At 35.8% G+C, this 24,170-nt stretch overlaps 3 protein-coding genes across 3 annotated transcripts in view; all 3 read left to right on the top strand.

Moving 5' to 3' along the window:
* LOC106125065 (leucine-rich repeat extensin-like protein 3) overlaps nucleotides 1-531 on the top strand; it is a 17,855-nt gene extending 17,324 nt beyond the window's left edge. The window contains exon 3 of the mRNA XM_013322149.1: nucleotides 3-531. Coding sequence (XP_013177603.1) covers nucleotides 3-531 — 529 coding nt within the window. The remainder of the gene's footprint in view (nucleotides 1-2) is intronic.
* Nucleotides 532-3,107: 2,576 nt separating this feature from the next.
* On the top strand, nucleotides 3,108-8,915 carry LOC106125588 (uncharacterized). The gene is made up of 2 exons (XM_013322859.1): nucleotides 3,108-3,392; nucleotides 6,839-8,915. The coding sequence occupies exons 1-2, from the start codon at nucleotides 3,219-3,221 to the stop codon at nucleotides 8,606-8,608; spliced, it is 1,944 nt and encodes a 647-aa protein (XP_013178313.1). The 5' UTR covers nucleotides 3,108-3,218; the 3' UTR covers nucleotides 8,609-8,915.
* Nucleotides 8,916-9,998: 1,083 nt separating this feature from the next.
* Cad74A (cadherin 74A) lies at nucleotides 9,999-23,946 on the top strand. Its single transcript, XM_013322569.1, has 24 exons — nucleotides 9,999-10,165; nucleotides 13,544-13,754; nucleotides 13,939-14,082; nucleotides 14,197-14,345; nucleotides 14,422-14,550; nucleotides 14,624-14,842; nucleotides 14,912-15,124; nucleotides 15,207-16,031; nucleotides 16,506-16,701; nucleotides 16,787-17,084; nucleotides 17,169-18,051; nucleotides 18,131-18,316; nucleotides 18,447-18,621; nucleotides 18,829-18,948; nucleotides 19,020-19,240; nucleotides 19,582-19,708; nucleotides 20,042-20,217; nucleotides 20,438-20,558; nucleotides 20,856-21,022; nucleotides 21,392-21,702; nucleotides 21,810-21,870; nucleotides 22,237-22,394; nucleotides 22,682-22,932; nucleotides 23,516-23,946. Exons 2-24 carry the CDS (start codon nucleotides 13,544-13,546, stop codon nucleotides 23,614-23,616), a joined length of 5,442 nt encoding a protein of 1,813 aa, XP_013178023.1. The 5' UTR covers nucleotides 9,999-10,165; the 3' UTR covers nucleotides 23,617-23,946.
* Nucleotides 23,947-24,170: the final 224 nt, after the last annotated feature.

Below are 24,170 nucleotides of genomic sequence, written 5' to 3' on the forward strand. Positions count from 1 at the left end.
CCAACAAGACCTCCACCTCCACCACCGCCACCGCCAACCAGACCACCAACTACCTACCTACCACCACAAACAACAAGAAGGCCGCCGCCGCCACCACCTCCACCGTCCACAACAAGACGTCCCCCAACTTATTCCACTTCTAGAACAACCGGTTATGACTATCCTACCCCGAGTGTAGTTTTCACTTTACCTACGAGACCCCCAACACAACCACCACCTCCACCGTCGCCGACTACCAGGCCGCCACCGCCGCCATCGCCGACCACTAGACCACCACCGCCGCCGTCGCCCACCACAAGACCACCACCACCGTCACCCAGGCCCACATCGCCCACCCCAGGGTACACCTATCCGACTCCATCGCGTATTCCCTTCACAACTAGACCACCCGTTTACATCACTCCGCCTACCACACAAAGACCGATTTACATTCCACCTTCGACCACCAGAGTTCCCTACACGACTCGACCGCCTTTTGTACCTGATGAGGGCTACTACTACGATAGACCTAAGGTTCCCTTCGTTTTCTAAGTTATGATTAGTGACTTCTTTCTAAGATGCCATACCTAATGTGATACCAAACTTAGTTCTTTTCCCTAAAACACTGATTGGGTTTTTTATAATAGCTAATACTAAATTTATTCTGGTGTGACTAAATGATTAAGGTATCAACGTTGTAAATATTTAAATTCATATCTAACACTTGAAATATTTTTATAACAATTTTATCGGCCCTTTACTACCAAATTCATATTAATATACGGAAGTATATTCCAATAATGAATATAAATACTCATAATGAAGATCGTCACTGCCTTATTAACTAATTCTAATTTTAAGATTGTAAAGTTATATTTTGAATAAAAAAAATATTAAAATTATTTGTTATTTTTTTGCATTCATCCCCTACTACTGAATCAAATTAAATTGTGACTCGTGGACTAAGTTCAATGAACTCCAGAATTACGTAATTTCAGCAGGACAGGGACTTTGTTAAATAAAAGCCCTAATAAGTTAGAAATGATAGCCAAGCATAAAAGTAAATGTTGTTTTAGAAGTTACTAGCTGTCGCCCGCGACTCCGTCCGCGCGGGATTAAAAATAGATGCTGGCCGATTCTCAGACCTACTCAATATGCTCACAAAATTTCATAAGATTCGATCAAGCCGTTTCGGAGGAGTATGAGAACGAAAATTGTGACACGAGAATTTTATATATAAGGAAGTTAATCTAAGCAAAATGCTTTAAATAATTTCAAGTTAATATTTTTGTTTCAGTGAATACCATATTGTATACATACTACAAGAAATTACGTAAGAATATTATTTAAAAAAAATATAGTGTAATACTTTCAGACACTACCGGAACTTTATATTGTTAGATGTCACGCGATAAAACAGTTTATTGACCATTTTTAGACATTTTGCCGAAAAGCAATTAGCCTGATCTGTTTCAACGTATAAGATTTTTCAGTATTCCCTAGAAACTCCTTTATTAGTCCAATATATTCAGAGATTTTTAGTTTTACTTAAATTGTTATATAGACTATAATCCAAAGATAGAAGTGCAATTAAAAATTAATAAATGCCGTTATTTAAAACTATTTTTTATAAAACGTTACATAAGTATTATGTTTATCGCTAAAAACACGTATTACTAGTTGTCGCCCGCGACTCCGTCTACACAGGATTAAAAAAAACTATATAGCCTATGTGTTTATCCAGACTATGTCCTACATCAGTGCCAAATTTCATCAATATCCGTTGAGCCGTTACCCAGATATCTTGTAACAAACATCCATTCATCCATTCAAACTTTTGCATTTATTACATTAGTAAGAGGTTAGTTTAATTACTACTTAAAAATGAAACTTTTGAGTTAATGTGTCTATCTGATTTACATTTAAAAATTTTCAGATTAAAGATACGTGCATATTGTACGCGATTACCGTAGCCAACAATGAACTATAATTTGTAGAGAACATTACGAATAGCTTACCATTTTCTTTGACTAACGTCTTTATGACTAACTTTCTCTTGCTTTTTATGTAAAAACTAGATTCACGAGAACTTAAAATACAGTATTTTTGTGAAAGATTCTAGATAATTTACGTATAATGCAAAAGTATATATTTATTGCGTAAAATTAAAAAAAAAATTACGTGATTTCTAGGTTAGGATTTCCATTTTTTTTCGAAGGATTTGTGAAAATATATTTGGGAACTGGAATCAAAATTGAATTGTTTCGTTTATGTAATGAAATTAACATACTAAATTAGGTATTTTACACAATAGTTTTTTTTATGTTATTTGAATATTTATGGAGTATATACAGATACATAGTCATTATGTGCGAATTAATAAATACGTTTCTCCCGTGCGCGATGTTCGTGCACGCTCTGGTGACTTTAGTGATGTACACACTATCGATACTTTTTTGAATAAGCTAACAAAAAGATTTAAATTCTTTAATCTAAATACCTATGGTATAAATATAAATGGTGTTATTATTTAACTCTCCTCTTTATAGATCTTTAGGCCGAATAATTTTAAGATTTCATATTGGTCAAGGTCTGTATACCTTCATGAAGCAATCACGCATATTAACTTCTTACATTTACTACTTTTGAAATTATACAAAAGAACTTTTTGTTGACACGATGCATCAATTAAAATATACAATTTCATACATTTAGTAAATGTTGGTTTAGAAAATCATTAACCTCTATTTAAACTGTTTTATGTATCAACTAAAAATTTTCCTGATAATGTAAACAATGAAATTGCTACTTATAATTTTTTTAAAGAAAATGTTAGGTTTATAATATTTTGGCCGCGGACGAGAGCGAAAGCGTGGCCGTGGCCCCGTCCCGATGCGTTGGAGGAACAGAGAGGTTTAGTGGGTATGAATCCGTTATGAAGGAGAATCCCACACAACTACCGCTTCCCCCCCGAGGCGCGGAGTAAACATAAAGCATTCCTCTCTGAAAAAAAAGGGTTTATAATATTTAAATCATATCGATAATTACGTCCAAAGAAATTCCTACCCTACGGTTAACGTAGAAACAATCTCGTAGAATAACATTATGATTGGTGCGGTGCATAAGAATCTGTCGCATTTTTGAGTACGGACGCACACAGCGCTCTTGTTTGTAAACCAAACAAACAAATAAACAAGGAGTGGGACATTCTTTCTCGATCTAGTAATGTGATTAGCAAAATGACAAGTGACCAGTCGGTAACTAGTAGCAGCTCCCAGGCGAGACATTTCGGTCTATACAGGACTATAGACGCAAGGACCGAGGAGTTTTTAAGGCTCTCCAGGAAACGTCAGATACGGCAAGGCTGCGCATGCGCAGCTGTATCCACTGCTATCACCGTTACCATAATTGTTGTAAGTATTCTATGTTTAGGAGAAAGTTTTTTGTACCGTATTTAAACGTTGTTTTTGTGCTAACTTAGTTTTATCTAACTTAACTTATTTTAATGGAGTATTGCTGTGAGAAACACATTATATGATTGTTTTTATTAAATAAAATGGATTTAAAAAAAGTGGTAAAATTTGTTAATTTAACTCAAAAATATGTCTTAACTTTTACAATATTTTATTTCTTATTAAAGCAAGCATACCAATAATTTAAATATAACTAAAAAAAATTAAAGAGTCGCTGTACGAAAATAAGGAAGCATTATTAATTGCCGATAAAATCTTGTAAACGTCCAACAATTTACTACACGAACGGAATAAAAACATCAAATTGACGACCAATTATTGTGTTTACACAGTGAAGTACGTTGACTTGTATAAAAATGTAATATTACAAGTTATGTTTCCACTATCAAAACAAATATTGTCGAATCTGGATAAGCGATAGTCTAAGAGACCACTATTATTCTCGCTTATGGTTCTCTTCTAACACAAACTTTTCGGTTGCGAAACCATCGGAACTGGACAATAAATTTCGCTTATAGAAGTTTCTCGTTTATCCAGATTCAACTATATACAAAAACATATCATACTTACGGGAACAGATAGAGCTTAACGTAATAAATTTAATAATCTATATCTGACGATAAAGTATGCATCTAATTAGAACTGATCGCTACATCGTTTTAGAGTTAAAGTGAAAATATCTTTGATTCTGATGGTTGGATACGATAATAAATATCTCTTACTAAGTCTTTTTGTCCAAACGGCAAAAAAAGTGACTCTTAGCTATTAACAAGATAACGTCTGTCCATTTTGTTCAATCATAACTTAGTGATTCTATAACTTAAATAAAGATTTGACCAAAGTATTCTTAAGTTGTTCCTAAGTTTTAGTTAAATCGTGTATTTGTGACTAACTTCATGTGTTTTTTTTTAATTTTACGGTAAGTAATTGTTGATTTTGTTTTTATACTTTTAATTTTCTAGGATTAATTGTCATTCTAAATTATGCCACCTAAACTAAAAAAATAAGAACACGAAGGCTAAATAAAATAAAAATGAAATAATCCCAAAAAAATTTGAATTCAGAAGTCAAAACTCTATTCTTATCATTATTTGTTATTGTTATCTATTTACTTAAATGTCGTAATTTACAACTTTCAAAATCTATCTATCGTGAGTTAACAAAACTAAAATGTATCTATTTCTCTCATTTCAGAGCATTCTCCTTGTCTTTGAACTGAACTTCAACCAACATGAAGAGCATAAACGTACAAAGAATTGGCGAGATTTAATAAACAACTCCGCAGATGATAACATTTATAATAATGCCAATTACAACATAGACAAAATAACTTTAAAAATGTTGCCAATTTTAATAAAAGCTATCAATAAGAATAAACTTATTGACAAATTACTCGACGTTTATACAACACCACGTTCGGGATATGAAAAAGGGTACACAACCGAGTACCCTTATAAGAAAAACGTGTTTTCCGGTCGAAGTAATTGGATCAGATTTCCGACATCAAGACTCCTTGCTATCGAATACAAAACTTCACCCATAGTATATTTTAAAACACCTAAAAATGATTATTTCACAAAAATAAGAAAAATCCGAGACTACCAACGCATCATGAATTATGTAGATAAAATGATAAGTGACCGTGTAACATTTGGATCGACTCAAGCTATGACAAAATACGATGATTACGCGCAAGATGAAACCCAAACACAGAAGACAGTAACAACTCCCTTATCGAAAAATAACAATAAAGGAGAACATCATTCATATACAAAAAAAGAAATATCAAAAGAAGGAAAATCTATAAATTGCAAATGTCCAAAAAAAATAAGTGAAATTTTGAGAAATTTAATATCAAACATAAAACTTTTGATGCCGTCTTACGAATCCACAGAGTCTACAGTTATAGCAAACGAACTCGACAAATCACCTTGCGATAAAGGTGATACCAAGTTGCCTTCAACAAGCCCTCCCATCAGCACTTATAACATTGATCAGACTGAACAATCGTCTACTCAGAAAACAACTCCTTCGACGGTTACACCGGATGTAAAAGTAGATTATCCAGAACAATACGTACCAACAAAACTTAACGACTTAAAAAGAGATCAGACGCTAAAGACCATCGTTAGTTTACTTCAGCCAAAATTCATGGGCCAACAGACATACGACTTTAAAGGCCATACAAAACATACTACAACACCGCCCATGTACATCGAAAGGACAGAAATTATTGAAGAAAAAACAACATTACCGACACTGAAACAAAGTTTTAATAAACATGATCCATTGCATTTGATGACGACTGCACCTGACTATAATTTACTAAACAAAGTAAACTATAACAAAAGAATACCAACCGAACTGATTTACAGTGAAAGTACTGAAGATAAAGACATATTTACTACTGATTCAGCTGATAACTACTTAAATCTAGACGTCCACAGCTTAGAATTGGTGAAAAGGAAGCTGATATCATCTTGCAAGAAAACTAAAGAAATAGTATTCCAACAACCCTATAGGAATATTAAAAACAATGCATTGAAAAGAACACATGATAGAAAATGGTACAACTTTCAAAATAATACTTCCGTAGATATAACAAAAATACTGTATCCTATAGCTACAGTACATTACCTGTATCACTCTCAAAATACCACCGTTGAAATAACAACAGCCAAGACTATTACGACTGCTGAAGCGACCACATCAACCACAGAAAAACGAGAAGCTCTTACCAAAACATCGCCACCTATTCCCTCTACCATAGCCACCACAACTATGCCAACAACTACAGATTTTACTGTAACAACAACTGTAGTTACTAAGTTATTACCAATAAAGAACAAACTGGAACCGAGATCTGAAAAAAAAGTTTTGGAACAAAAGTTTAAGGAAGAGAATTTTAGATCAGAAGAATTAAATTTAGACGATGATTTTGAGAAGATAATCATTGATGACAATTATCAAGAAAATGATTACAAAGACAGACGTATAGATGATCTCCTTAGCCATAAGGATAGTAACATAGAAAATGAAATATCCGAAATGAATGACAATAAAGGCAATATTGTCCCAAAATCGGTAGACAATAAAGAAAAAGATGATTTCTTTTTTACATCGATGGCATTATACAATAAACCTCGTTCATATTTAGATATTCAAAAAAGTAACAATAAACAAGACGACAATTACAATTTGGATTTAAATAATTTATTTGAATAGTAATGACATACCAACTTTTAAGTACTGTCAGATATTTATTGAAACCTTTGTTATCATATTAAACATTCACAATTAGAAGTTATTTTATTGAAAATCCTCAAATTAAATGTGTTCTACGATATCGAATGTAATATTTGACACTATGTTCAATCTTGTTTCAGGCAGTTCTACTGATCTACGAGTATGCGATTGTTGTAGAATCGAGTTTAGTACAAAATAGGAAAAGCCTAAACAAATCGGACAGAGAAAAGTCTATGAAAAATCTTAGACCTATAGCTGATAGATTAGATAGAAGCTATTTTGGATTTGACCAAGATTATTATGAAAGAATGCCACTTCTTGTTAATGCATTGGCTGAAAATGTTTACACCCAACCTTTTCCAGAAACTGTAACAGTGCAAAAATATAAAAAACACGACATAGCTTTACGAGCGCATTTGCCTTTTAATACTTACAAATTGATAAGAAGAACAAGTCCAAGACCATTTAATTTTGATCAAATTTCTACACCGTATCCTTTTAGTAAAATGTATGGATCAAAAACATGGGTTGATAGTTATCGTAATGCTCAAAGGATGAAAAATCTTCAGCACGTCATGATGTATCTTGGGAAAACAATCAACGCCAAACATAGTGATATACATACGATTCCAACACAGACGCACATCGCATTTACTGGAATGTATATTGAACCTGCAAACGTAAAATACACCACGGATAGTTTCATGCAAAAGGTAAATCCAACACAAACTCGGCATCGAGTTGACCCTCTATTCACATTTAAACCTGACAACCCAGGAGATGTAAATCTATTAGCAGAAGACTTTGCGTCAGGTTTAACCGATAACGAAGAGAAAAAAGAATCTTATCCATATTCTCGAATCGAAGAAAATTGTAGCCATAATTCTCGAGAACAAAATATGGGGACTGAAAAGTCAAATTCCAATGAAGATTCTAAAATAAATCGTTTTAGAAAACAAGGCTTAGGTACTGAATATAAAACTCAAAGTCATTCTCCGACCACCTCTAAAATGTTAGAAAAAATATATATCACAACTTCACGCCCTGTAATACACTTTAAGCCGAGATCTGCAAGGCCTGTTTCCCGCACATATATTAAATTTACAAGACCACGACCACATCCAAAAGACGTCACCACAGTTGACTCTATTTATAAGCGTAAACCAGAATTGAACAGCAGTACTAATATGATAGTTAATGTAAATGTTTTTCCTATGGAAAGTGAAGCAAAAAATGGAGACCAACATTTTAAAGAAAGCGAAAATTCTATTCGATTCTCGACCACACAGAAGCCGATTAAACAAATACCTATAATTGTAGCAAAGCAAGTAGAAGATTACCATGTGGGGAGTTCGGGCATTATACCGATGACTACAATGACGCAAGCTAGGGAGCAAGAAGTGCTAACCGTAACTCCTTTGCTTGATACTACAGAACCATATTCTGAATCGATTTGGTCAACTAATCCACCTGATGTTATTAAATTTAGTAGAGAAGATGCCAAAATCCCAGATCAGTACACGACGATGACATTTGAAGATATTCCATCGACAACGGAAACTAATTCAAGAACGTACAAAAGTGTTGCATACGACGAAGATCGAAATATTGAAGCGAAAACACTTATTATAAAGTTGGTAAATAATTTAGAATCGACTACTAGGCAAAGCAATAGTTATGATCGATCAGAAGTGGAAGAATTTACAACAAATACTTATGTACCGCAAATTAACGGTCATTATAGAAATATGGAGAATTTACGTAAATTATTTGAACTCTTGAAAGAAAATTCAGAAAAATATAGAAGAAACAGACTTAAGCCAATAACAACCGTCCATTCCCCAACTTATGTACCCACGTATATCGAAATTAAAAGAAATCGCACTGGACATTTCAACGAATATAATTAATAATCATTTTTAAATGTTTAAAAATTAGCAATATCTATTTAGATCTCCCACCGATTTGTTTTTCTTATTTACTAAAGTTAGTATTGGGATTTTTCGTCCTATTCGTACCGAATTACCTTATATGTTACTACTATAACGTCCCTTATATTTTCTACTCAATTACCTTACTCTAGTGGTTTCTGAGCGTCATCGGTCCAGTTTAACTACTACACCTAAAAATGTTAAAAAAAATAATGCCATCCTTTCATTCTCCTTGCAAAGATAGAATGGCAATATGTGTGTTTACGAGTGCTTTGGCAGTAACATCACTTAATAATCTCAAACGATTTGAAAATCGAATTATCGAAATAGGTTTTTATAGAAACCAAATTTGTAATAAAAGCATAAAAACATTAAATAAAATAACTGTTATAGTTCTGGTGTTTTGTTATTTTTAATGACTTACCGCTATTATCAAATCTTATGTATTCTGATACAAATTTGAAGCCTTTAAATTAAATTAAATTAAAGCGCCTTTTCAAAATCAATAGCAAAAATGTGTACAACTTACTTTTTTACTTTCGGTAAGTGATCTTTAATTTAAAAAAAAAACTTGTCAATATGTCAAAAAGGTCTTGTGAAATGAGGATTTTTACTATAGATGAACTCTTAAAGAGTTAAATTAAAGGGCTGATTAAGAGTAAATATATCAGATATTCCAGTTCGCTTTGACCTTTCTACTCTACTTACTGTAGTTTAATATTAAAATATAGTAGATTTATTATAAATCAAAAACATATGACACGTTTTTATCAATAAATTTCTTAGAAAACAACACTCAATTCGATTTTTTATAAATTAATGACATAACACAATAACAAGAGACTGCTTCATACTTATACCATTAACCCATAAGGTGCGATAGCAACTAGCCCTGCAAGTTCACTTCAATGCCCGTAAAATTGTAGTAGCATTAAACGTGTTAATTGAAAATAAAAACACAATTCTAAAGATATCGGGGTCATTTCTTAATTTTTTTTTAATTTTATTACTTTATTTTTATAAAAGGGCAGTAACACACTGTTGGTAAATTAAATTGATTTATGTTATATTAAAATTAATATTCTATGGTCCCGTGACCTTAATGCAACTACTCTGTGCGCCCTTTAAAACCGCGACCTAACATGTCCGTCTCTTTCTGTCACCAGTGACCTCCATATCCACATCTCGTCTCACGCATCTCAAGAAAACCCCGTTACTTTTACCAATGCAAAAAGGCGCTATCTGCGAAGAGTTGAAGATGTAACTGTCGATATAATGCTGTCACTTTCACACATAGAGTTCGCACATAAGATTAGTGAGCGAGAAAAATGCAATACAAATCCAGTCTCGAAGACCGGTGGTGCAAGTTTTTGACAGTACGATTTAAACTTTGCGGAGTGAGTTTGTGGAAATAAAAATGTTTGTAAAAATTAAGTAAATAAAAGTTTGCAATATCAATTCAATGATAAATATGTGTATATTGTGAATTTATTGTGAGAAACAATAAGTGAAAGGGTTAACGTTTTTGGTAATAAGGTACGTATTTGGGTATAACTGTTATTGACAGTTAGGCAAAGGTGTATTTACATGCGGAACTTTCTTTGCATAACTTTGTTAGTCATCAAGGCCAAATTATATTGTGTCCTATTCAAAGATCATATTAATAAACTACTACTCTAGTAAGCTTGATTTTAAAAAAAGAATTTAAAAATATAGACGACTTAATATTACTTTGTCGTGTTCAATGCAAATAACCAATGATGCAACGAAAAATTTATTTTTGTAATTTGGATTTATTTTAATGTTATTTCTAACAACTAAATCTTACTCCTGTTATTTAAGTATTAGTAAAATAATTCAACATTACCTTCGAAATGTAACGTGATCAGATCTAGATATCAAAAATCAGCGTAATTAAAGACCTAGATTCGAGACATTTTTAGCACAAAATTCAATCCCTAATAATACTTTCAATAAACGTGATATAATATAGATATCCTTCTTTACTGTATAAGAAATAGTCAAATATATATATATGTGTCAGTTTACAAGAAACACGAAGGATTTTGTGAGAAAAATATCAACCTAACATTTCTGTATGACCAAGATTCGTCCTATAATAGTCAAAGACATGTGCCCTTTACGATAATAAATCTGTCAGTTCTTTCTAACAAAAAAAAAACAATAACGCATCACATTGGTCCAATCAGCAATAGAAGAGCCATAAAAAACAACTGAACTATCAAATTAAAAATAAAATTAATCGTTTTATTTTAAATTGTATTTAGTTTCCAATAACTTGGTCTCAGTATCTCATTGTTTACGTTTAACGTAGCAATATTTTCACGTTGGAGTTCTAAGAGGAGCATTGTAAGGCTTTTCCCACGCACCATTGTAAGCGGTTCACTGACATGGGAACGAAACATACAAACTATCAATGCCTTCCGTTTGAAATTCCATCAAAGCTTTTAATATACGCCAATCGACTATATTTATTACAGACTTCCTACAATAATCGTTGTATAATAGTCATAAATGTACTTAATCCTATGACGTAGAAGTAGGCAGTGTCGGATGTTATCCAAATGTAATATTTCCCTGGTTACTTAAATACTATAGGATTTAATTGCCGTATTGTAAGATCTCTATGAGTTTGTTAAGAGCAATCTAGTCTCCGATCATGGCTGCAGCGCGGAGTTGTGTCTCAGATAATTATAATTTTTTGATTTTTTTAAATGTTATTTTTCTCGTGTTCAGTTTATTTATTTCCATAAACTTAAGACAATTTAGGTAATTTTCAGTTCATCTTACAAAGCTATATAGACGATGGTCCTTCGAGTCAGATTTTGTACACGTGTTACGTACAAGCATATATTCATAATAATGTTTCTACGTAAATTTTTACCTCACCAAGTCTCTTTAAAATCATTCTTACCTAGATCTGATAAGAAAAAAATGTTCCTTCGAGATAATCTACAGACTTTTTGCTTCAGTAATACAGTGTACGTGCTGTTATTGGAGCGCTGCAATAATTTGTGCAACATTTCAAAAGCGCACGTCAATACGGATGACGTATATTGTTAGTATTCAAGGCGAAGCGGACCGAAACGTCTGCATAATTCTGTCCAGGTATCGGATTTTAGAATTTCATCAGAAAACTGTTTGTCGCAAAACATTTTATTACGTGATCTCTTTATTTATTTGGTTTATTTATAAAAATACTATTAGAAAGAGCCTCGACTTCATAGGTCAGCATTTATAATATTTAATTAAGTCAATCTTACTTCTTACTAATATTATAAATGTGAATGTTTAGATGGATGGATGGATTGGTTTGAAGGTATCTCCAGAACGGATGAACCGAACTCTATGAAATTTGGCATGCATATAGAACATAGTCTGGAAGAACACATAGGCCACTAATCGAGTTTTTTTTTAATTACGCGCGGACGAAGTCGCGGGCACAGTTCGTAATCTAAATAAAACTATTCGATGTTTTCATACATCCAAATAGCTTAGCTTATAAGTTGTATAATAAGTTCTATAAAATATATAAAGTAATGTAAGTAAAAGTAAAGAAAATAAATAATAAATTACTTTCTTAATATATTAAGTAGATGAATAAAGATGCAAGAAGTCACTTTACTATACGGTATGTGAATTGGTACCATTTCTGGTTAAGGTAATCAATTGCGCCATCAAATATAGAACAGTTTGCGACATCTCGGAGACGGAAATGGTACTGTAGTAAATAATTTACTTCATTAGACCCAGAAGTCTACGAAGTACAAGTTTTAGTATTCTACATAGCCCTATTTCATTCTATAATTATTCAGTTAGGGTAACGAGTAAATGGATAAACTGATTTTGAGGTACTACTGCTGACTATAACTGGCCGTAAATATGAAAATAAATTGCCAGCCTAAAATAACGTAAAAGAAAAATTTATAGAACAAAAAGCAATGTACCGATAAAAGCCCAATGTAAGGGGAATTATTGTTGATGGTGCAAATTAAACGTTTCATACACTAACACATACTACTTTCATTTTATTAACATAGAAAAGCGTTGTGTTTTCTATATTATTTTCATCATCATCATCAGCTCACTATATGTCCCCACCGAGGGGCTTGGAGCCTACCTTAAGTTAAGGGTGATTAGGCCATAGTCAACCACGCTGGCCAAGTGCGGGTTGGTTAACTTCACACATATCTTTGATTTTTTTCTCAGATATGTGCAGGTTGCATCACGATGTTTTCCTTCACCGTAAGAACGTCGGATAAATGTATATACAAATGTAAATCGGAAATCGAAAAACACATTGGTACATGGCGGGATTCGAACGCAGGACCTGCAGATTGCAAGTCAAGTGCTTGACCACTGATCCACAGACGCTCCACGGTCACGACATGTTATTTTACATGGCTTAAAATTATTTATTACGGATCTAGTAGTTACAACTCAATTGTTATGATTATTTATTACAAGACTGATTTCAAAAATTCCCAGAGTTCCAATTACATTGCGTTGAGGTCAACTCCAGTTCACGCGGCTGTCGCAAGCCAATAGCGATTGTTCTGAACTCGGGCCCGAAATACGAGTCGTTTCGTTCCGATACGTTTCGTTACACCGGATTGTGTAATTGTGTTAATTGACCACGCATGCTTTTAAAACGGTTTTTTGTCCTAAAGCTTTTATAAACGAAATATTGGTATCGAAATTCTTTTACCTAAATGTGATAAAATATTTATAAGTTCAAAGGTACCCGTAAATTTCTTATTTTAATTGGTCGTGTTTGTGTATAAGACACCTAGATATGACCTAGGTTCGTATTGTAATTTGATCGATGATAACACACGAAATGTTTTGAGAAATATAAATGAACGTAACAGTAAACAATTTTTGTATTTGTAGATGGCGGAAATAATATTCCAGCGGCGAAAAGTTGCGACAGTTCTCAACGAACCGAACCCTCTGTTGATACTGTTGCTGGCATGTCTGTTACAAGCCGTTACTTCGCAAGTGATCAACAGAGCGCCACACTTCGTACCCCAGACTGGGGACATGTCACAGTTCAGTTTGGCAGAGGATACACCCGTTGGAACGCCAGTTTATCATTTAAAAGGTGACTATTACGTATTTCAAAATTTAAATGTAAAATTTCCAAAGGTGTGATCGGCAGAGGTCTTTCTTTTGAGTAACTTTGAAATCAAGACCTCATTTTGCACAATGATTGCCAGGACTCAAATGCTTAAGAAATTCCATTTAATTTACTCCTAAGCAAACTCAACTATTTGGATTTTATAAAGGTGTGGACCCTGAAAACGGCCAGCTAACGTACTCTATCTCCGGCCAGTACTTCAGCGTTGATTCGCTGACCGGTGTTGTAACGCTAGCCAGGAGCCTGGACCGCGAAGAGCAGGCTACTTTGGAAGTCATCATCAGTATAACAGGTTTGTATCACCGCCTTATTATCACCTCAGAATTATTTCTGGTATGAAAGAGAAAGTTGCCATATTCAAAAGGTAAATCAATAACCAAGTGTAATAAAATTATATTTTGAATAGATGAAGGAATAGCGAACACGGAGCCAAACACCGTCTCACTCAGGAGGGTTATCCCCGTCCGGGATGTTAACGACAACCCTCCAGTGTTTCACAACCGACCATACATCGTCAACGTCAGTGAGGCGACTCCTGTTGGTATGGAGATTGAGGTCTGTGCAATGCTTTTGAGGTTGATTGCTATCTTGTAGAGATTATAGAAATATTCAATTTTATATCTCTATTCAGGTGTCTCCGAAAATCCTAGTGACAGATCGTGACGAAGGGGAAAATGCAATAATCAAAGTCACTTGTTCCAACGAAGATAAGGGCAGTGACGTCGAAGCTTGCTCTACCTTCAAGATTGTTACGGAGATGGTATGATTTATTACTCCACAGCTAAACTCTTAGTACAACAATTTTTACATATAGACACGGTTATATTTCGCAGGTAAACCCCAATGAATACGAAGTCCGTATATTCCTGTCTCGACCGCTGGACTTTGAATCTCGCTCGGCATATGTATTGAGCTTGAACGCCCGCGATGGAGGTCTACCGACGCGGCGGGCGGCGGCCAGTGTTGCAGTCGCAGTGCGCGATGTGCAGGACCAGCCACCGGACTTTGTTAATGCACCATACTCCGCCACGGTATCTGAAAACACACCACCTGTAAGTATACCCCGCTTTTGTGATACTAATACTTACTTGATCACTTTTATATTTAAGTGTTTTTTTTAGAATACAAGTATAATGGAAATAATTGCAAAAGATGGAGATACAGCGAACCCACGACCAGTTCTATTGACCCTCGAAGGCGACGCTCAGCAGTACTTCAAGTTGTTGCCCGAGAGACCCATCGGCCGTGCTACACTGGTCACTACTGACATACCGATCGATCGGGAGAGCGAAGCTGTTATGCAAAACGGTGGAGTATACAGCTTTCAAGTTAAGGTAAGTTGCATCATTATCGAATGTATGCATAATTATATGAGTAATATTGTTCAAGTCCGTTTAATACGTATTATTGCTTTAGGCGACGGAATTGATAAATAACGAAGTACCATCTGACTACACGGTAACAACAATTACTATAATCGTAACCGATGTTGACGACCATGTGCCGATATTCAACCGTGATGTATACGATGTCTCGATACCGGAGAATATTGAGAACGGCAGCCCCATCCCTGGTTTGTCGATTTACGTAGAAGATGACGATGTTGGACAGAACAGTAAATATGATTTAAATTTACGCGATGTTTACAATTCAGACGGAGTATTTTCGATTAGCACTGAACATGGCGAAGGAAGAACGCCTATTAGTATAAAAGTGAAAGATACCACACGTCTAGATTACGATGTTGATGATGAAGATCAGAGACTCTTCAGTTTTGATATTGTTACTTCATCAGGTGACGTCGAATTATCATCAGCTAGAGTTAACGTTAAACTTCTAGATGTAAATGATAATGCCCCATCTTTCGAAGAGGCAAATTATAATTTCGAAGTAATAGAAAATTCGGCAATGGACTCAAAAATTGGGGATGTTCAAGCTACCGACAAAGATTATGGTATATTCGGTGAAATTGAATATACACTGACTGGATTCGGATCGAATCTATTTAAGACTGATAAAAATAAAGGAGGCTTGTATGTCGGTAGTCTTCTTGATTATGAAACACAAAAGAGTTATAGTCTTACTCTAGTTGCTAAAGATGGCGGAGGAAAGGTATCGAGTACCAGTGTTTTTATTGATGTATTGGATGCCAATGACAATGCTCCTATTTTCGAAGCTGCGGAATACAGTCGAACTATAAGAGACGGAGCAACAAGTTTTGAACCGCAGTTTGTTGTTAGGGTAAGTTTTACTTGTGTTTTTTTGTATCATAAGTCGGCAAACGAGCGAGCGGCTGCCTGAAATCGCTGAAATAGCGAAGTGATCGTTGCCTATAGACATACGCCAATTGCATATGTTGTCCCTACCTTTAATCGACGGAGGAGAAGATGCACAGAAAGAAAAGATTTTCCCTTTCCATGCATCCTCTCATCCGGAAAATACACTTCCATTTCCCATCCTTTCCTTATAAGAAAAAGGGTGGGACGGGAAAGAGGACTAAATTAGGCCTCCGGGACGCACACTCATCAGACTGCACGCGGAATTGCTTCCACTTGTCGCCTGACTTCTGTGTGGTCGTGGTATTACCGGGCGAGCCGGGCCGATTCGTGATTCGTGAAAATGTTAAATCAGGCTCTACCACTTTTAAAGATGCAAATATCAGAAGTTTTTAACGTCTCACGCTACTTATTCATCAATGTTACTATTTTATTTCAGGCCACAGACGTTGACGGACCAACACAAGGAGGCGGTCGAGTGCGTTATTCTCTTGTATCTGATAATAGTATTGCACATAAAGGACAAGTTTTCGAAATCGATGAGGAATCCGGGGAGATAACTATACTAGACAAAGTTCAAACAATGGATACACCTCGTGGGCAATATGAATTAGTTGTGAGAGCTACTGATTATGGTATGAACTAAAACATAGAACAAAAACATTTTTTTTAATGTTATAAAATGTTAATCAATTTTAATACGTAAAATAAAACTTACAGGGGTACCACCTTTATTCAATGATACTCGAGTTTACATAAGAGTTGGCGTCCCCGGAAATCAACGGCCAACTTTCAAAGGAAATTATCATCACTATCATTATACCGTGGGCCATCCGACTGCCTCTGATGAATTGTCACTGGAACTTAATCCTATGAACTACCAAGCCTCAGTGAAAGAGAACTCGCCACCAGGACTCAAAGTGACCACAGTGATTGCCAACGATCCTGACGGTTTAGACGATTTGCTGACGTACCATATTGTTTCCGGTTCGAAGGACAATTTTGTTATTGACGAAAAGTAATTACTATGATTTGTTTATCTTGATTTCTTTTTTAAAGCCTCTTTGCGATTTATAGCAAATTTAATTGTTTGTCTTTTCAGAACTGGTGTTATAACTATATCGAGTGATGCAAATCTAGATCGTGATATAAATCCAGAACGTTATGAAATTATTGTCTCAGCAGTAGACAGTGGAACTCCTATCCCTGAAACTGCCACCACCACTGTCTTCGTCACCGTTCAAGATGTCAATGATAAGCCACCAATAATTAATACCACTCAGACTACGACTTACATATCTGAACGAACTAAAATAGGTGAAAAAGTGACTACAATAAATGCATTTGATACCGATTTGAATGCAAAATTGAAATTTAGTATTGTCGAACCAATTAAAGCGCTATCTAAAGCAGGCATCCAATTAAAATCAAATTCACCTTATAATTATAAAAGTATGTTCCGTATCGACGAAGATACTGGAGATATTTTTGTCAATGGAACATTAGATTATAGTCAAGCGTCTATAGTTATTTTAACAATTAAAGTTACTGATATAAATGCTGATATTAATAAGGAAAATCAATTCGCTTTGGTTGAACATACGATTTACATTCAACCTTACAATGACAAAAATCCACAATTCACTAATCCCGGTTGGACAAACTCAAAACCAGTGATATACCACAAAGTTAAAGAAGATCAACCGATAGGAAGTACAGTTTTAATCCTAATGGCGGAAGATCCTATATCAGGTCATTTAATTTCAAATTTTAAAGTGATAAATTCTGAAACCGGGTTATTACAAGTAGACCCGCTGAGTGGACAAGTAGTTTTGACCAGACATTTGGATTACGAAGAGCTGACTTCACCAAATTTAACACTCACTGTACAGGCGACTAGTAATGATGGGAGCAAACACAGCCATGCCAAAATCATTATTGAAGTTGTGAACATCAATGACAATGCACCTGTATTTGAAAAAGAGGTTAGTTCTTATTTGGCTTTTTAATTTTTAGGTCTTAAAATGTATCACTTTTTATTAAAACTATTTGAACTATTTTCAGCTTTACAAAATGAGCGTCCTAGAATCAGTGACGTATCCAGAACAGCTACTGACTGTTAAAGCTAACGACGCTGACCTGGTACTCACAGACGAGGACCGGCGGAAAGGTTATTCTGATGTTAGATACCTCTTGAGAGGAGATAATTCTGATTTATTCGTCATTGACAACGTTACGGGTGTGATACAGGTGAGATTATTTCTATCGCCTTTATAATCAATTCAAAAAATATTCTATTAAAACAGGAGAGGATTTTTGATTACATGGCAACACTGTACACAACTTTATATGACAACACAAGATAATATGTCAAATGCAGGTGGCGCCGAACAGAACTTTGGACCGGGAGCGTCAATCAGTGTTACGTTTTGAATTAGTAGCGTTCGACACGCCGCAAGGGGGCGCTGATCAGCTCAAGACGACTGCGCCCGTGCTCGTCGACGTGCTCGACGTGGACGATAACCCGCCCAGTTTCGATAGGAATCTTTACACCGGTAAGTGTCATATTATTTATTAATTTTATACTTGATAGTGTTATTGCTACGCAATGATAAATTATATTTATTAATTTAAACTTTATTTAAACTAAGACATAAACTTAAAATGTATACAATGTCAAATAAACTATATATAATACTTATACCAAACTTAACAAAATTGCTACGTAATTTTCACTATCCGCCTCTACTCATTATTTTTAGCCGTTGTACCCGAAAACGTACCGCCCGGCTTTAGTGTGATTAACGTAACCGCCACCGATCCTGACGAGGGCCTCGGGGGAGAAGTCCACTACGAGTTCTTGGATGAAGGAGAAGCTAAAGGTGAATTAATTTAATTCAATGTACTCATAAGTGCGGTTAGAATCACCATTAAAACTTATATTATTTCGCAGATTTGTTTGTGATCGAGCCGAGTACGGGCGAAGTGCGCAGCCGCGGCGCGCTGACGGGGAGGGGTCGGACTCAACCGTACTCGCTGTCGGTGCGCGCGGCAGACAGCGGCGGACACTTCGCCGACACGCAGTTGACGGTGTACGTCGGTGACGTCAGCGCCAATGACGGCGTGCCGCGCTTCCTGCGTCCCGCCGACACCGACACGCTGCACATCACTGAGGTAATAACGCACACTACCGCCTCCTCACCCACCGCTCGAGTTACGAGTCAGCTGTTCTCAACTATTATGGACTTAAAATGTGATTGTTTACGTCACTCATCTCTATAAATGGATAGGCGATTGCTTGAAAATGACAGCTCTTGCTTTGTTCCAATTTAAACACGCCTGTTGATGTTACGTGACAGTTAATTCTATCTGTACTATTAGGTTCGCTACAAACCGCTACCATCAACGCCGAAATCAAATAGGCACAAAATACTAAGTCTTACAGTCAGTCTATTTATAGAGGTCAGTGGTTTTCGCCTATCAGTGGTAATGTTATTATTGTTTTTATATTACAGAACGCAACTATCGGCTCCGTGGTGTTTCAAGTTGTGGCAACTGACCCTGACGACCCCACACAGCCCTCTGGGCAGCTCGTATATTCTATACAACAGAATAATGCCGACGCCAAAGCATTTGCCATCGGTAAATATCTACTAGAGTAAAATACAGATAATTAATATTTAAAAGGAAAAACTGAAAACAATATTTATGTGACCGTTTTCTGACTTCAACTAATAATTTTAATTTATATCAATTTGACAATTATGTTGAAAAAGTATAGTAAGATAATTTTTGTAAATTTAATAATATTTCTTATACAATTCCAACTAAGCTCCATACTTGTGCTAGCACATGGTTTACGACAATAATCGAATAGCAGGATTCGAACCTCTGACCTCGTGATCGGAAATCCGTATCATTAACCATTAGGCTATTGACGTTTTCAAAATTTAACAGTATAATAAAATGTTCCAGATCCCGAGAGCGGGATCATCACGAGCCGTCAATCGCTGGATCGTGAGCGTCAGGCGGTGTACACCCTCGTGCTGGTGGTGACCGACCACGGCACTCCGCCGCAGCAAGCCAGCCGCATCGTCACCCTTACCATTGATGATGTTGATGACCATAAGCCGCACTTCCCTCGCACACTGGTTAGTCACCAATACCGGGAATCCTTGCATCCTCACATGGTATAAGGAAGCGAAGTTTAAAAAAAATCTAATTAGTAGCCTATATGTTCTTCAGACTATGTTCTACATCTATACCAAATAGGTAGATCCATAGAGCAGTTCTGAAGATATCTTCTAACAAATGTCTATCCATACATCCAAACATTCGCATTTGCTAAAAGATATTGCTTACTATTTACAGGATGACCCTCCAGTTTTGATGACAACAAAAGAAGAAGTGCCAGTAGGAACTGTGATAGGAAAACTGGAAGCCATAGATGAAGATATTGACGAAAATGCAGCCATCGACTACGCTATTACAGGTGCTTTTTTATTACTACCTATAACTATCTATCTCCCGTGACTCTGTCCGGTGCGTATTCAAAAAAAAAAGTAATCTTTGTGTTCTTCCAGAATACGTACATTTATGCCAAATTTCATCATATCCGTTGAGTCGTTCCGGAGATACTTTCTAACAAACATCCATCCATCCATCCCTCCATCTAAATTTTCGCATTTATAATAGTAGTAAGATTACTTGACAACTTTCAGAAATCTCATGTTATAATACGTTTTTCTAACAATTGCTAATTTCTTATATTTTCCATTGTCTTTGGCAGCCGGAAACGAGTTAGGCTTAGTGAAGTTAGAAAGGACCAACGAAAGCAAGGCGTTAATCAAAGCGGCTGCAAGATTAGACAGGGAGAAGACTTCCCGGGTGCTATTAACAATCAAGAGCTTCAAATATGGCACCTCTCCTGTACTCAATAAGAGCTATAATCGTTTGGTAAGTTGTCATTGGATTTAACTTTTCCTCACGCATAGTATCATGGGATACGTAATTTTAAAACTCTAATAAGAGACGTAATTTTCTGTAGAGCTGTTATGTTTTTATTAATTTTTACGGTTCCGTACCTCGGAAGGAAAAAAACGGAACCCTTATAGGATCACTTTGTTGTCCGTCCGTCTGTCTGTCAAGACCCTTTTTCTCAGGAACGCGTGAAGGTATCAAGCTGGAATTTATTGTATATTCTCCGCTTTATAGGAACTGTCTCTCTTTCTCTCTCTCTCTGTCTCTGTCTTCAGCCATATGACGGCTACTGTTCGTCTTGTGGGAACTGTTGGATATTATTTCTTTCTCCTTTTATATTTTCAGGACCCATCAGAAATCCAAGTGTTAGTAAAGATATTGGACATAGACGACCATTTACCGGAGTTCGGGAGCCAGAACCTGACTATAGGCGTGCGACTCAACGTGCCTGTAGATACAAAAATAGCAACAGTCAAAGCTACAGATAGAGACCCGGATGCTTTACCAATAGACTATAGTATCGTTAATATGAACTTTGAATCGCCGATCAAATGTAAATCTTTGAATAATTTAACAGATGTGATGCATCTAAACAATGCTACAGGGGAATTGAAAATAATGAAGAATTTGCTTCACTATGCGGATGGAATTTTCAGGTATATTGAAGTTGTATTTTCATGTAGAAAGAGACAATTCTTAAAAGGCCGCGCTATTAAAATGAAAAAAGAAATAGATATTTCATCTTAACTTTTTCGTTCGACAGATTGGTGATACGTGCCAACAATTCCCAAGAGGAAAATCGTTTCAGAGATTTATTGGTTGAGGTAAGGTTTTGTAATATTTGAAACTCAATTTTATTTGTATTTCTAATTAGTTTCTGAGACCAAAATCCCTGTCCATTATCATTGACACAAGAGATAACAATGGTTTTAACTAAGAATTTGGTTTCAGAAAGCCACGGATAGAGATTCTTATAAACAGAATTTAAGCAGACTTACTTCCATGCTTAGAGCCCCTACGCATGGAATATGAAACCGTTTAGTAACTGAATCTTTACCTTACACTGTCTTCCAATAAACTATTATAAAGTGACAATTAAGGATTTGAACCAACTGGAAATCTGAAAGATCAAGAAACCATTGCTGTAAGAAACCCTAATTTCCTAAGTAAATACTGAGTTATGTTTTCAGGTGGTAGTTGTAAGAGAAAGAGACCTGTTACGTTTAGCGGTGGCGAGTCGCGCCAAGCTGCCTGAGCTGCGCAAGAAGCTGAGCGATGTGCTCGAGACTAAGCAGCTCAGACTGCAGATGCACGACGCTCCGCATTCCACCTTCTATGACAATGCTGGGTGAGACATGTGTCTATTGCACCTGGTGTACATTATGCCAGTACAGTAGGACAGTAACGCTCGCTTGAACTGTTCTGGCTTACTGGCATAATGTAAATCAGCTACTAATAAAGATAGAATAGGATATATATCGGCATGTTAATAATTAAATTTTCATTAAATACGGACTTTTAAATTTCTAGAGTTAGAAAATAAATTAGTGTAATTTGCTGATCGTTATCGTCTTGGACGTTTCATGATTTTTTTTGTATTATACAATTACATTAAATTTGTGAGTTCATTTGCAGACCCTGTTTCCAATTCCGTAAAATGGAGAGTGGCGAGGCGCTGACGCCGCAAGCCATGAAGGCGGCGATACGTCAGCTGGGGACGGAGATGCAGCAGATCCTGGAGGCGTACGATGTGCGCAACATCACCAGCTGCGGCACCACGCGCACGCGGCACTCCTTCGCGCAGCACGCGCTGCTCAGCCTGGCCGGACTGCTGCTCTTCTCCGCGCTGCTCTCCACCTGCATCCTCTGCAACCTGCATTCTGAAGGTTAGCACACAGATAAATAACAACCGAGAAGCGTCGATTGCTCAGGTGTTAAGCACTTTGCTGGTTATCTGCATGTCCTAGGTTCCAATCTCGCCATGTACCATTTTTTTTTCAAATTACATATGTATAATTATTTGACGTTTTTACGGATTAGGATTAGGTGTCATGGTGCATCTGCACATATTTGCGATGAAATTCAAAGATATGTGTGAGGTCAACCCTTAGTGGGCCGGTGTGGATGGCTATGGCCTTGTTGCCACTGACTTAGGATAAGCTCCGAGCCTCTCAATGGGGACGTTTAGTGGGCCGATGATGATGAGACCCAGCTGGCAGTACTTAGCGTACTTTTCATAGACTCAGTTTAGCTAAAGACAGTACAGTAACAGTCTTATTGTAGTGGCTCATTTACTATTATCTTTTTTTTCTGTTTATTTTAGTGGTGTGTTTCCATTTTGGTTTTCATTTCTAACTCATCTGGTTTATCAACTTCCTTTCTTTCATATGAGTATTGAATGACTTGATTATTACGGAATAAAACATAGTATTGGTTGAATCTTTTCTAATTTATTATTGTTTCGAATAGCTAAGAAACGTGCACGCAACGGATTATTGAACGCAAGAGAGGCGGCAAGTCACGAGTCAGCGCCTTCAAGACTATACGCTGAACCACTTTACTCTATTTAAGAATAACTACGTGCCTGAATTTAACTTTTAAGAGAAAATACAATTAAGAATGACGCAATAACATACAAAAGTGATGTGTAATTATTTAACTGAAGTGAAAGCTGATGTAAAAAGTAATAAATCTAATATTTAAGTTTGATGTTATTGATGCATAGAAAACAAATATTCACCTCTTTACATTCGTCTTTGTTTCAGTTCAATTAATAATACAAAATCTACGGATTACTACTTATCGTGCGTTTTTGAGACCACAATCTCCGTTTAAAACATCTTCATCCCTGTCATTATCTTTGACAAAACAGAGATAGCGATATCTTTAAACGGAGATTTATCACAAAATTCTACATCACTGCCATTATTTATTTTAGTATGCATTGTGCAATAATAACATATTCTAACATCTTATACTCCTTTATATTTCTAAAGACACATCTAAATCTGTTTTTAGTTAATAATTAATGCCTGGATTTGTCCCTTAACGAATGTATAATTGTAAGGAAAGCTACCAAAAATATATTCACTTTTCTATAAAAAAAAAAAAAACAAATGAAGGT

This window comes from Papilio xuthus, unplaced genomic scaffold (assembly GCF_000836235.2).
Source record: "Papilio xuthus unplaced genomic scaffold, Pxut_1.1 DF825928.1, whole genome shotgun sequence".
NCBI lineage: Eukaryota > Metazoa > Arthropoda > Insecta > Lepidoptera > Papilionidae > Papilio > Papilio xuthus.

Excerpts from the sequence above, each read along its gene's own strand:
- LOC106125588 (XM_013322859.1), top strand. The coding sequence starts at position 3,219 with ATGACAAGTGACCAGTCGGTAACTAGTAGCAGCTCCCAGGCGAGACAT. Across the intron at positions 3,393-6,838 it reads TCACCGTTACCATAATTGTT|GCAGTTCTACTGATCTACGA; the intron begins GTAAGTATTCTA and ends ATCTTGTTTCAG.
- Cad74A (XM_013322569.1), top strand. The coding sequence starts at position 13,544 with ATGGCGGAAATAATATTCCAGCGGCGAAAAGTTGCGACAGTTCTCAAC. Across the intron at positions 18,052-18,130 it reads CACCTGTATTTGAAAAAGAG|CTTTACAAAATGAGCGTCCT; the intron begins GTTAGTTCTTAT and ends AACTATTTTCAG. Across the intron at positions 21,871-22,236 it reads TCAGAGATTTATTGGTTGAG|GTGGTAGTTGTAAGAGAAAG; the intron begins GTAAGGTTTTGT and ends TTATGTTTTCAG.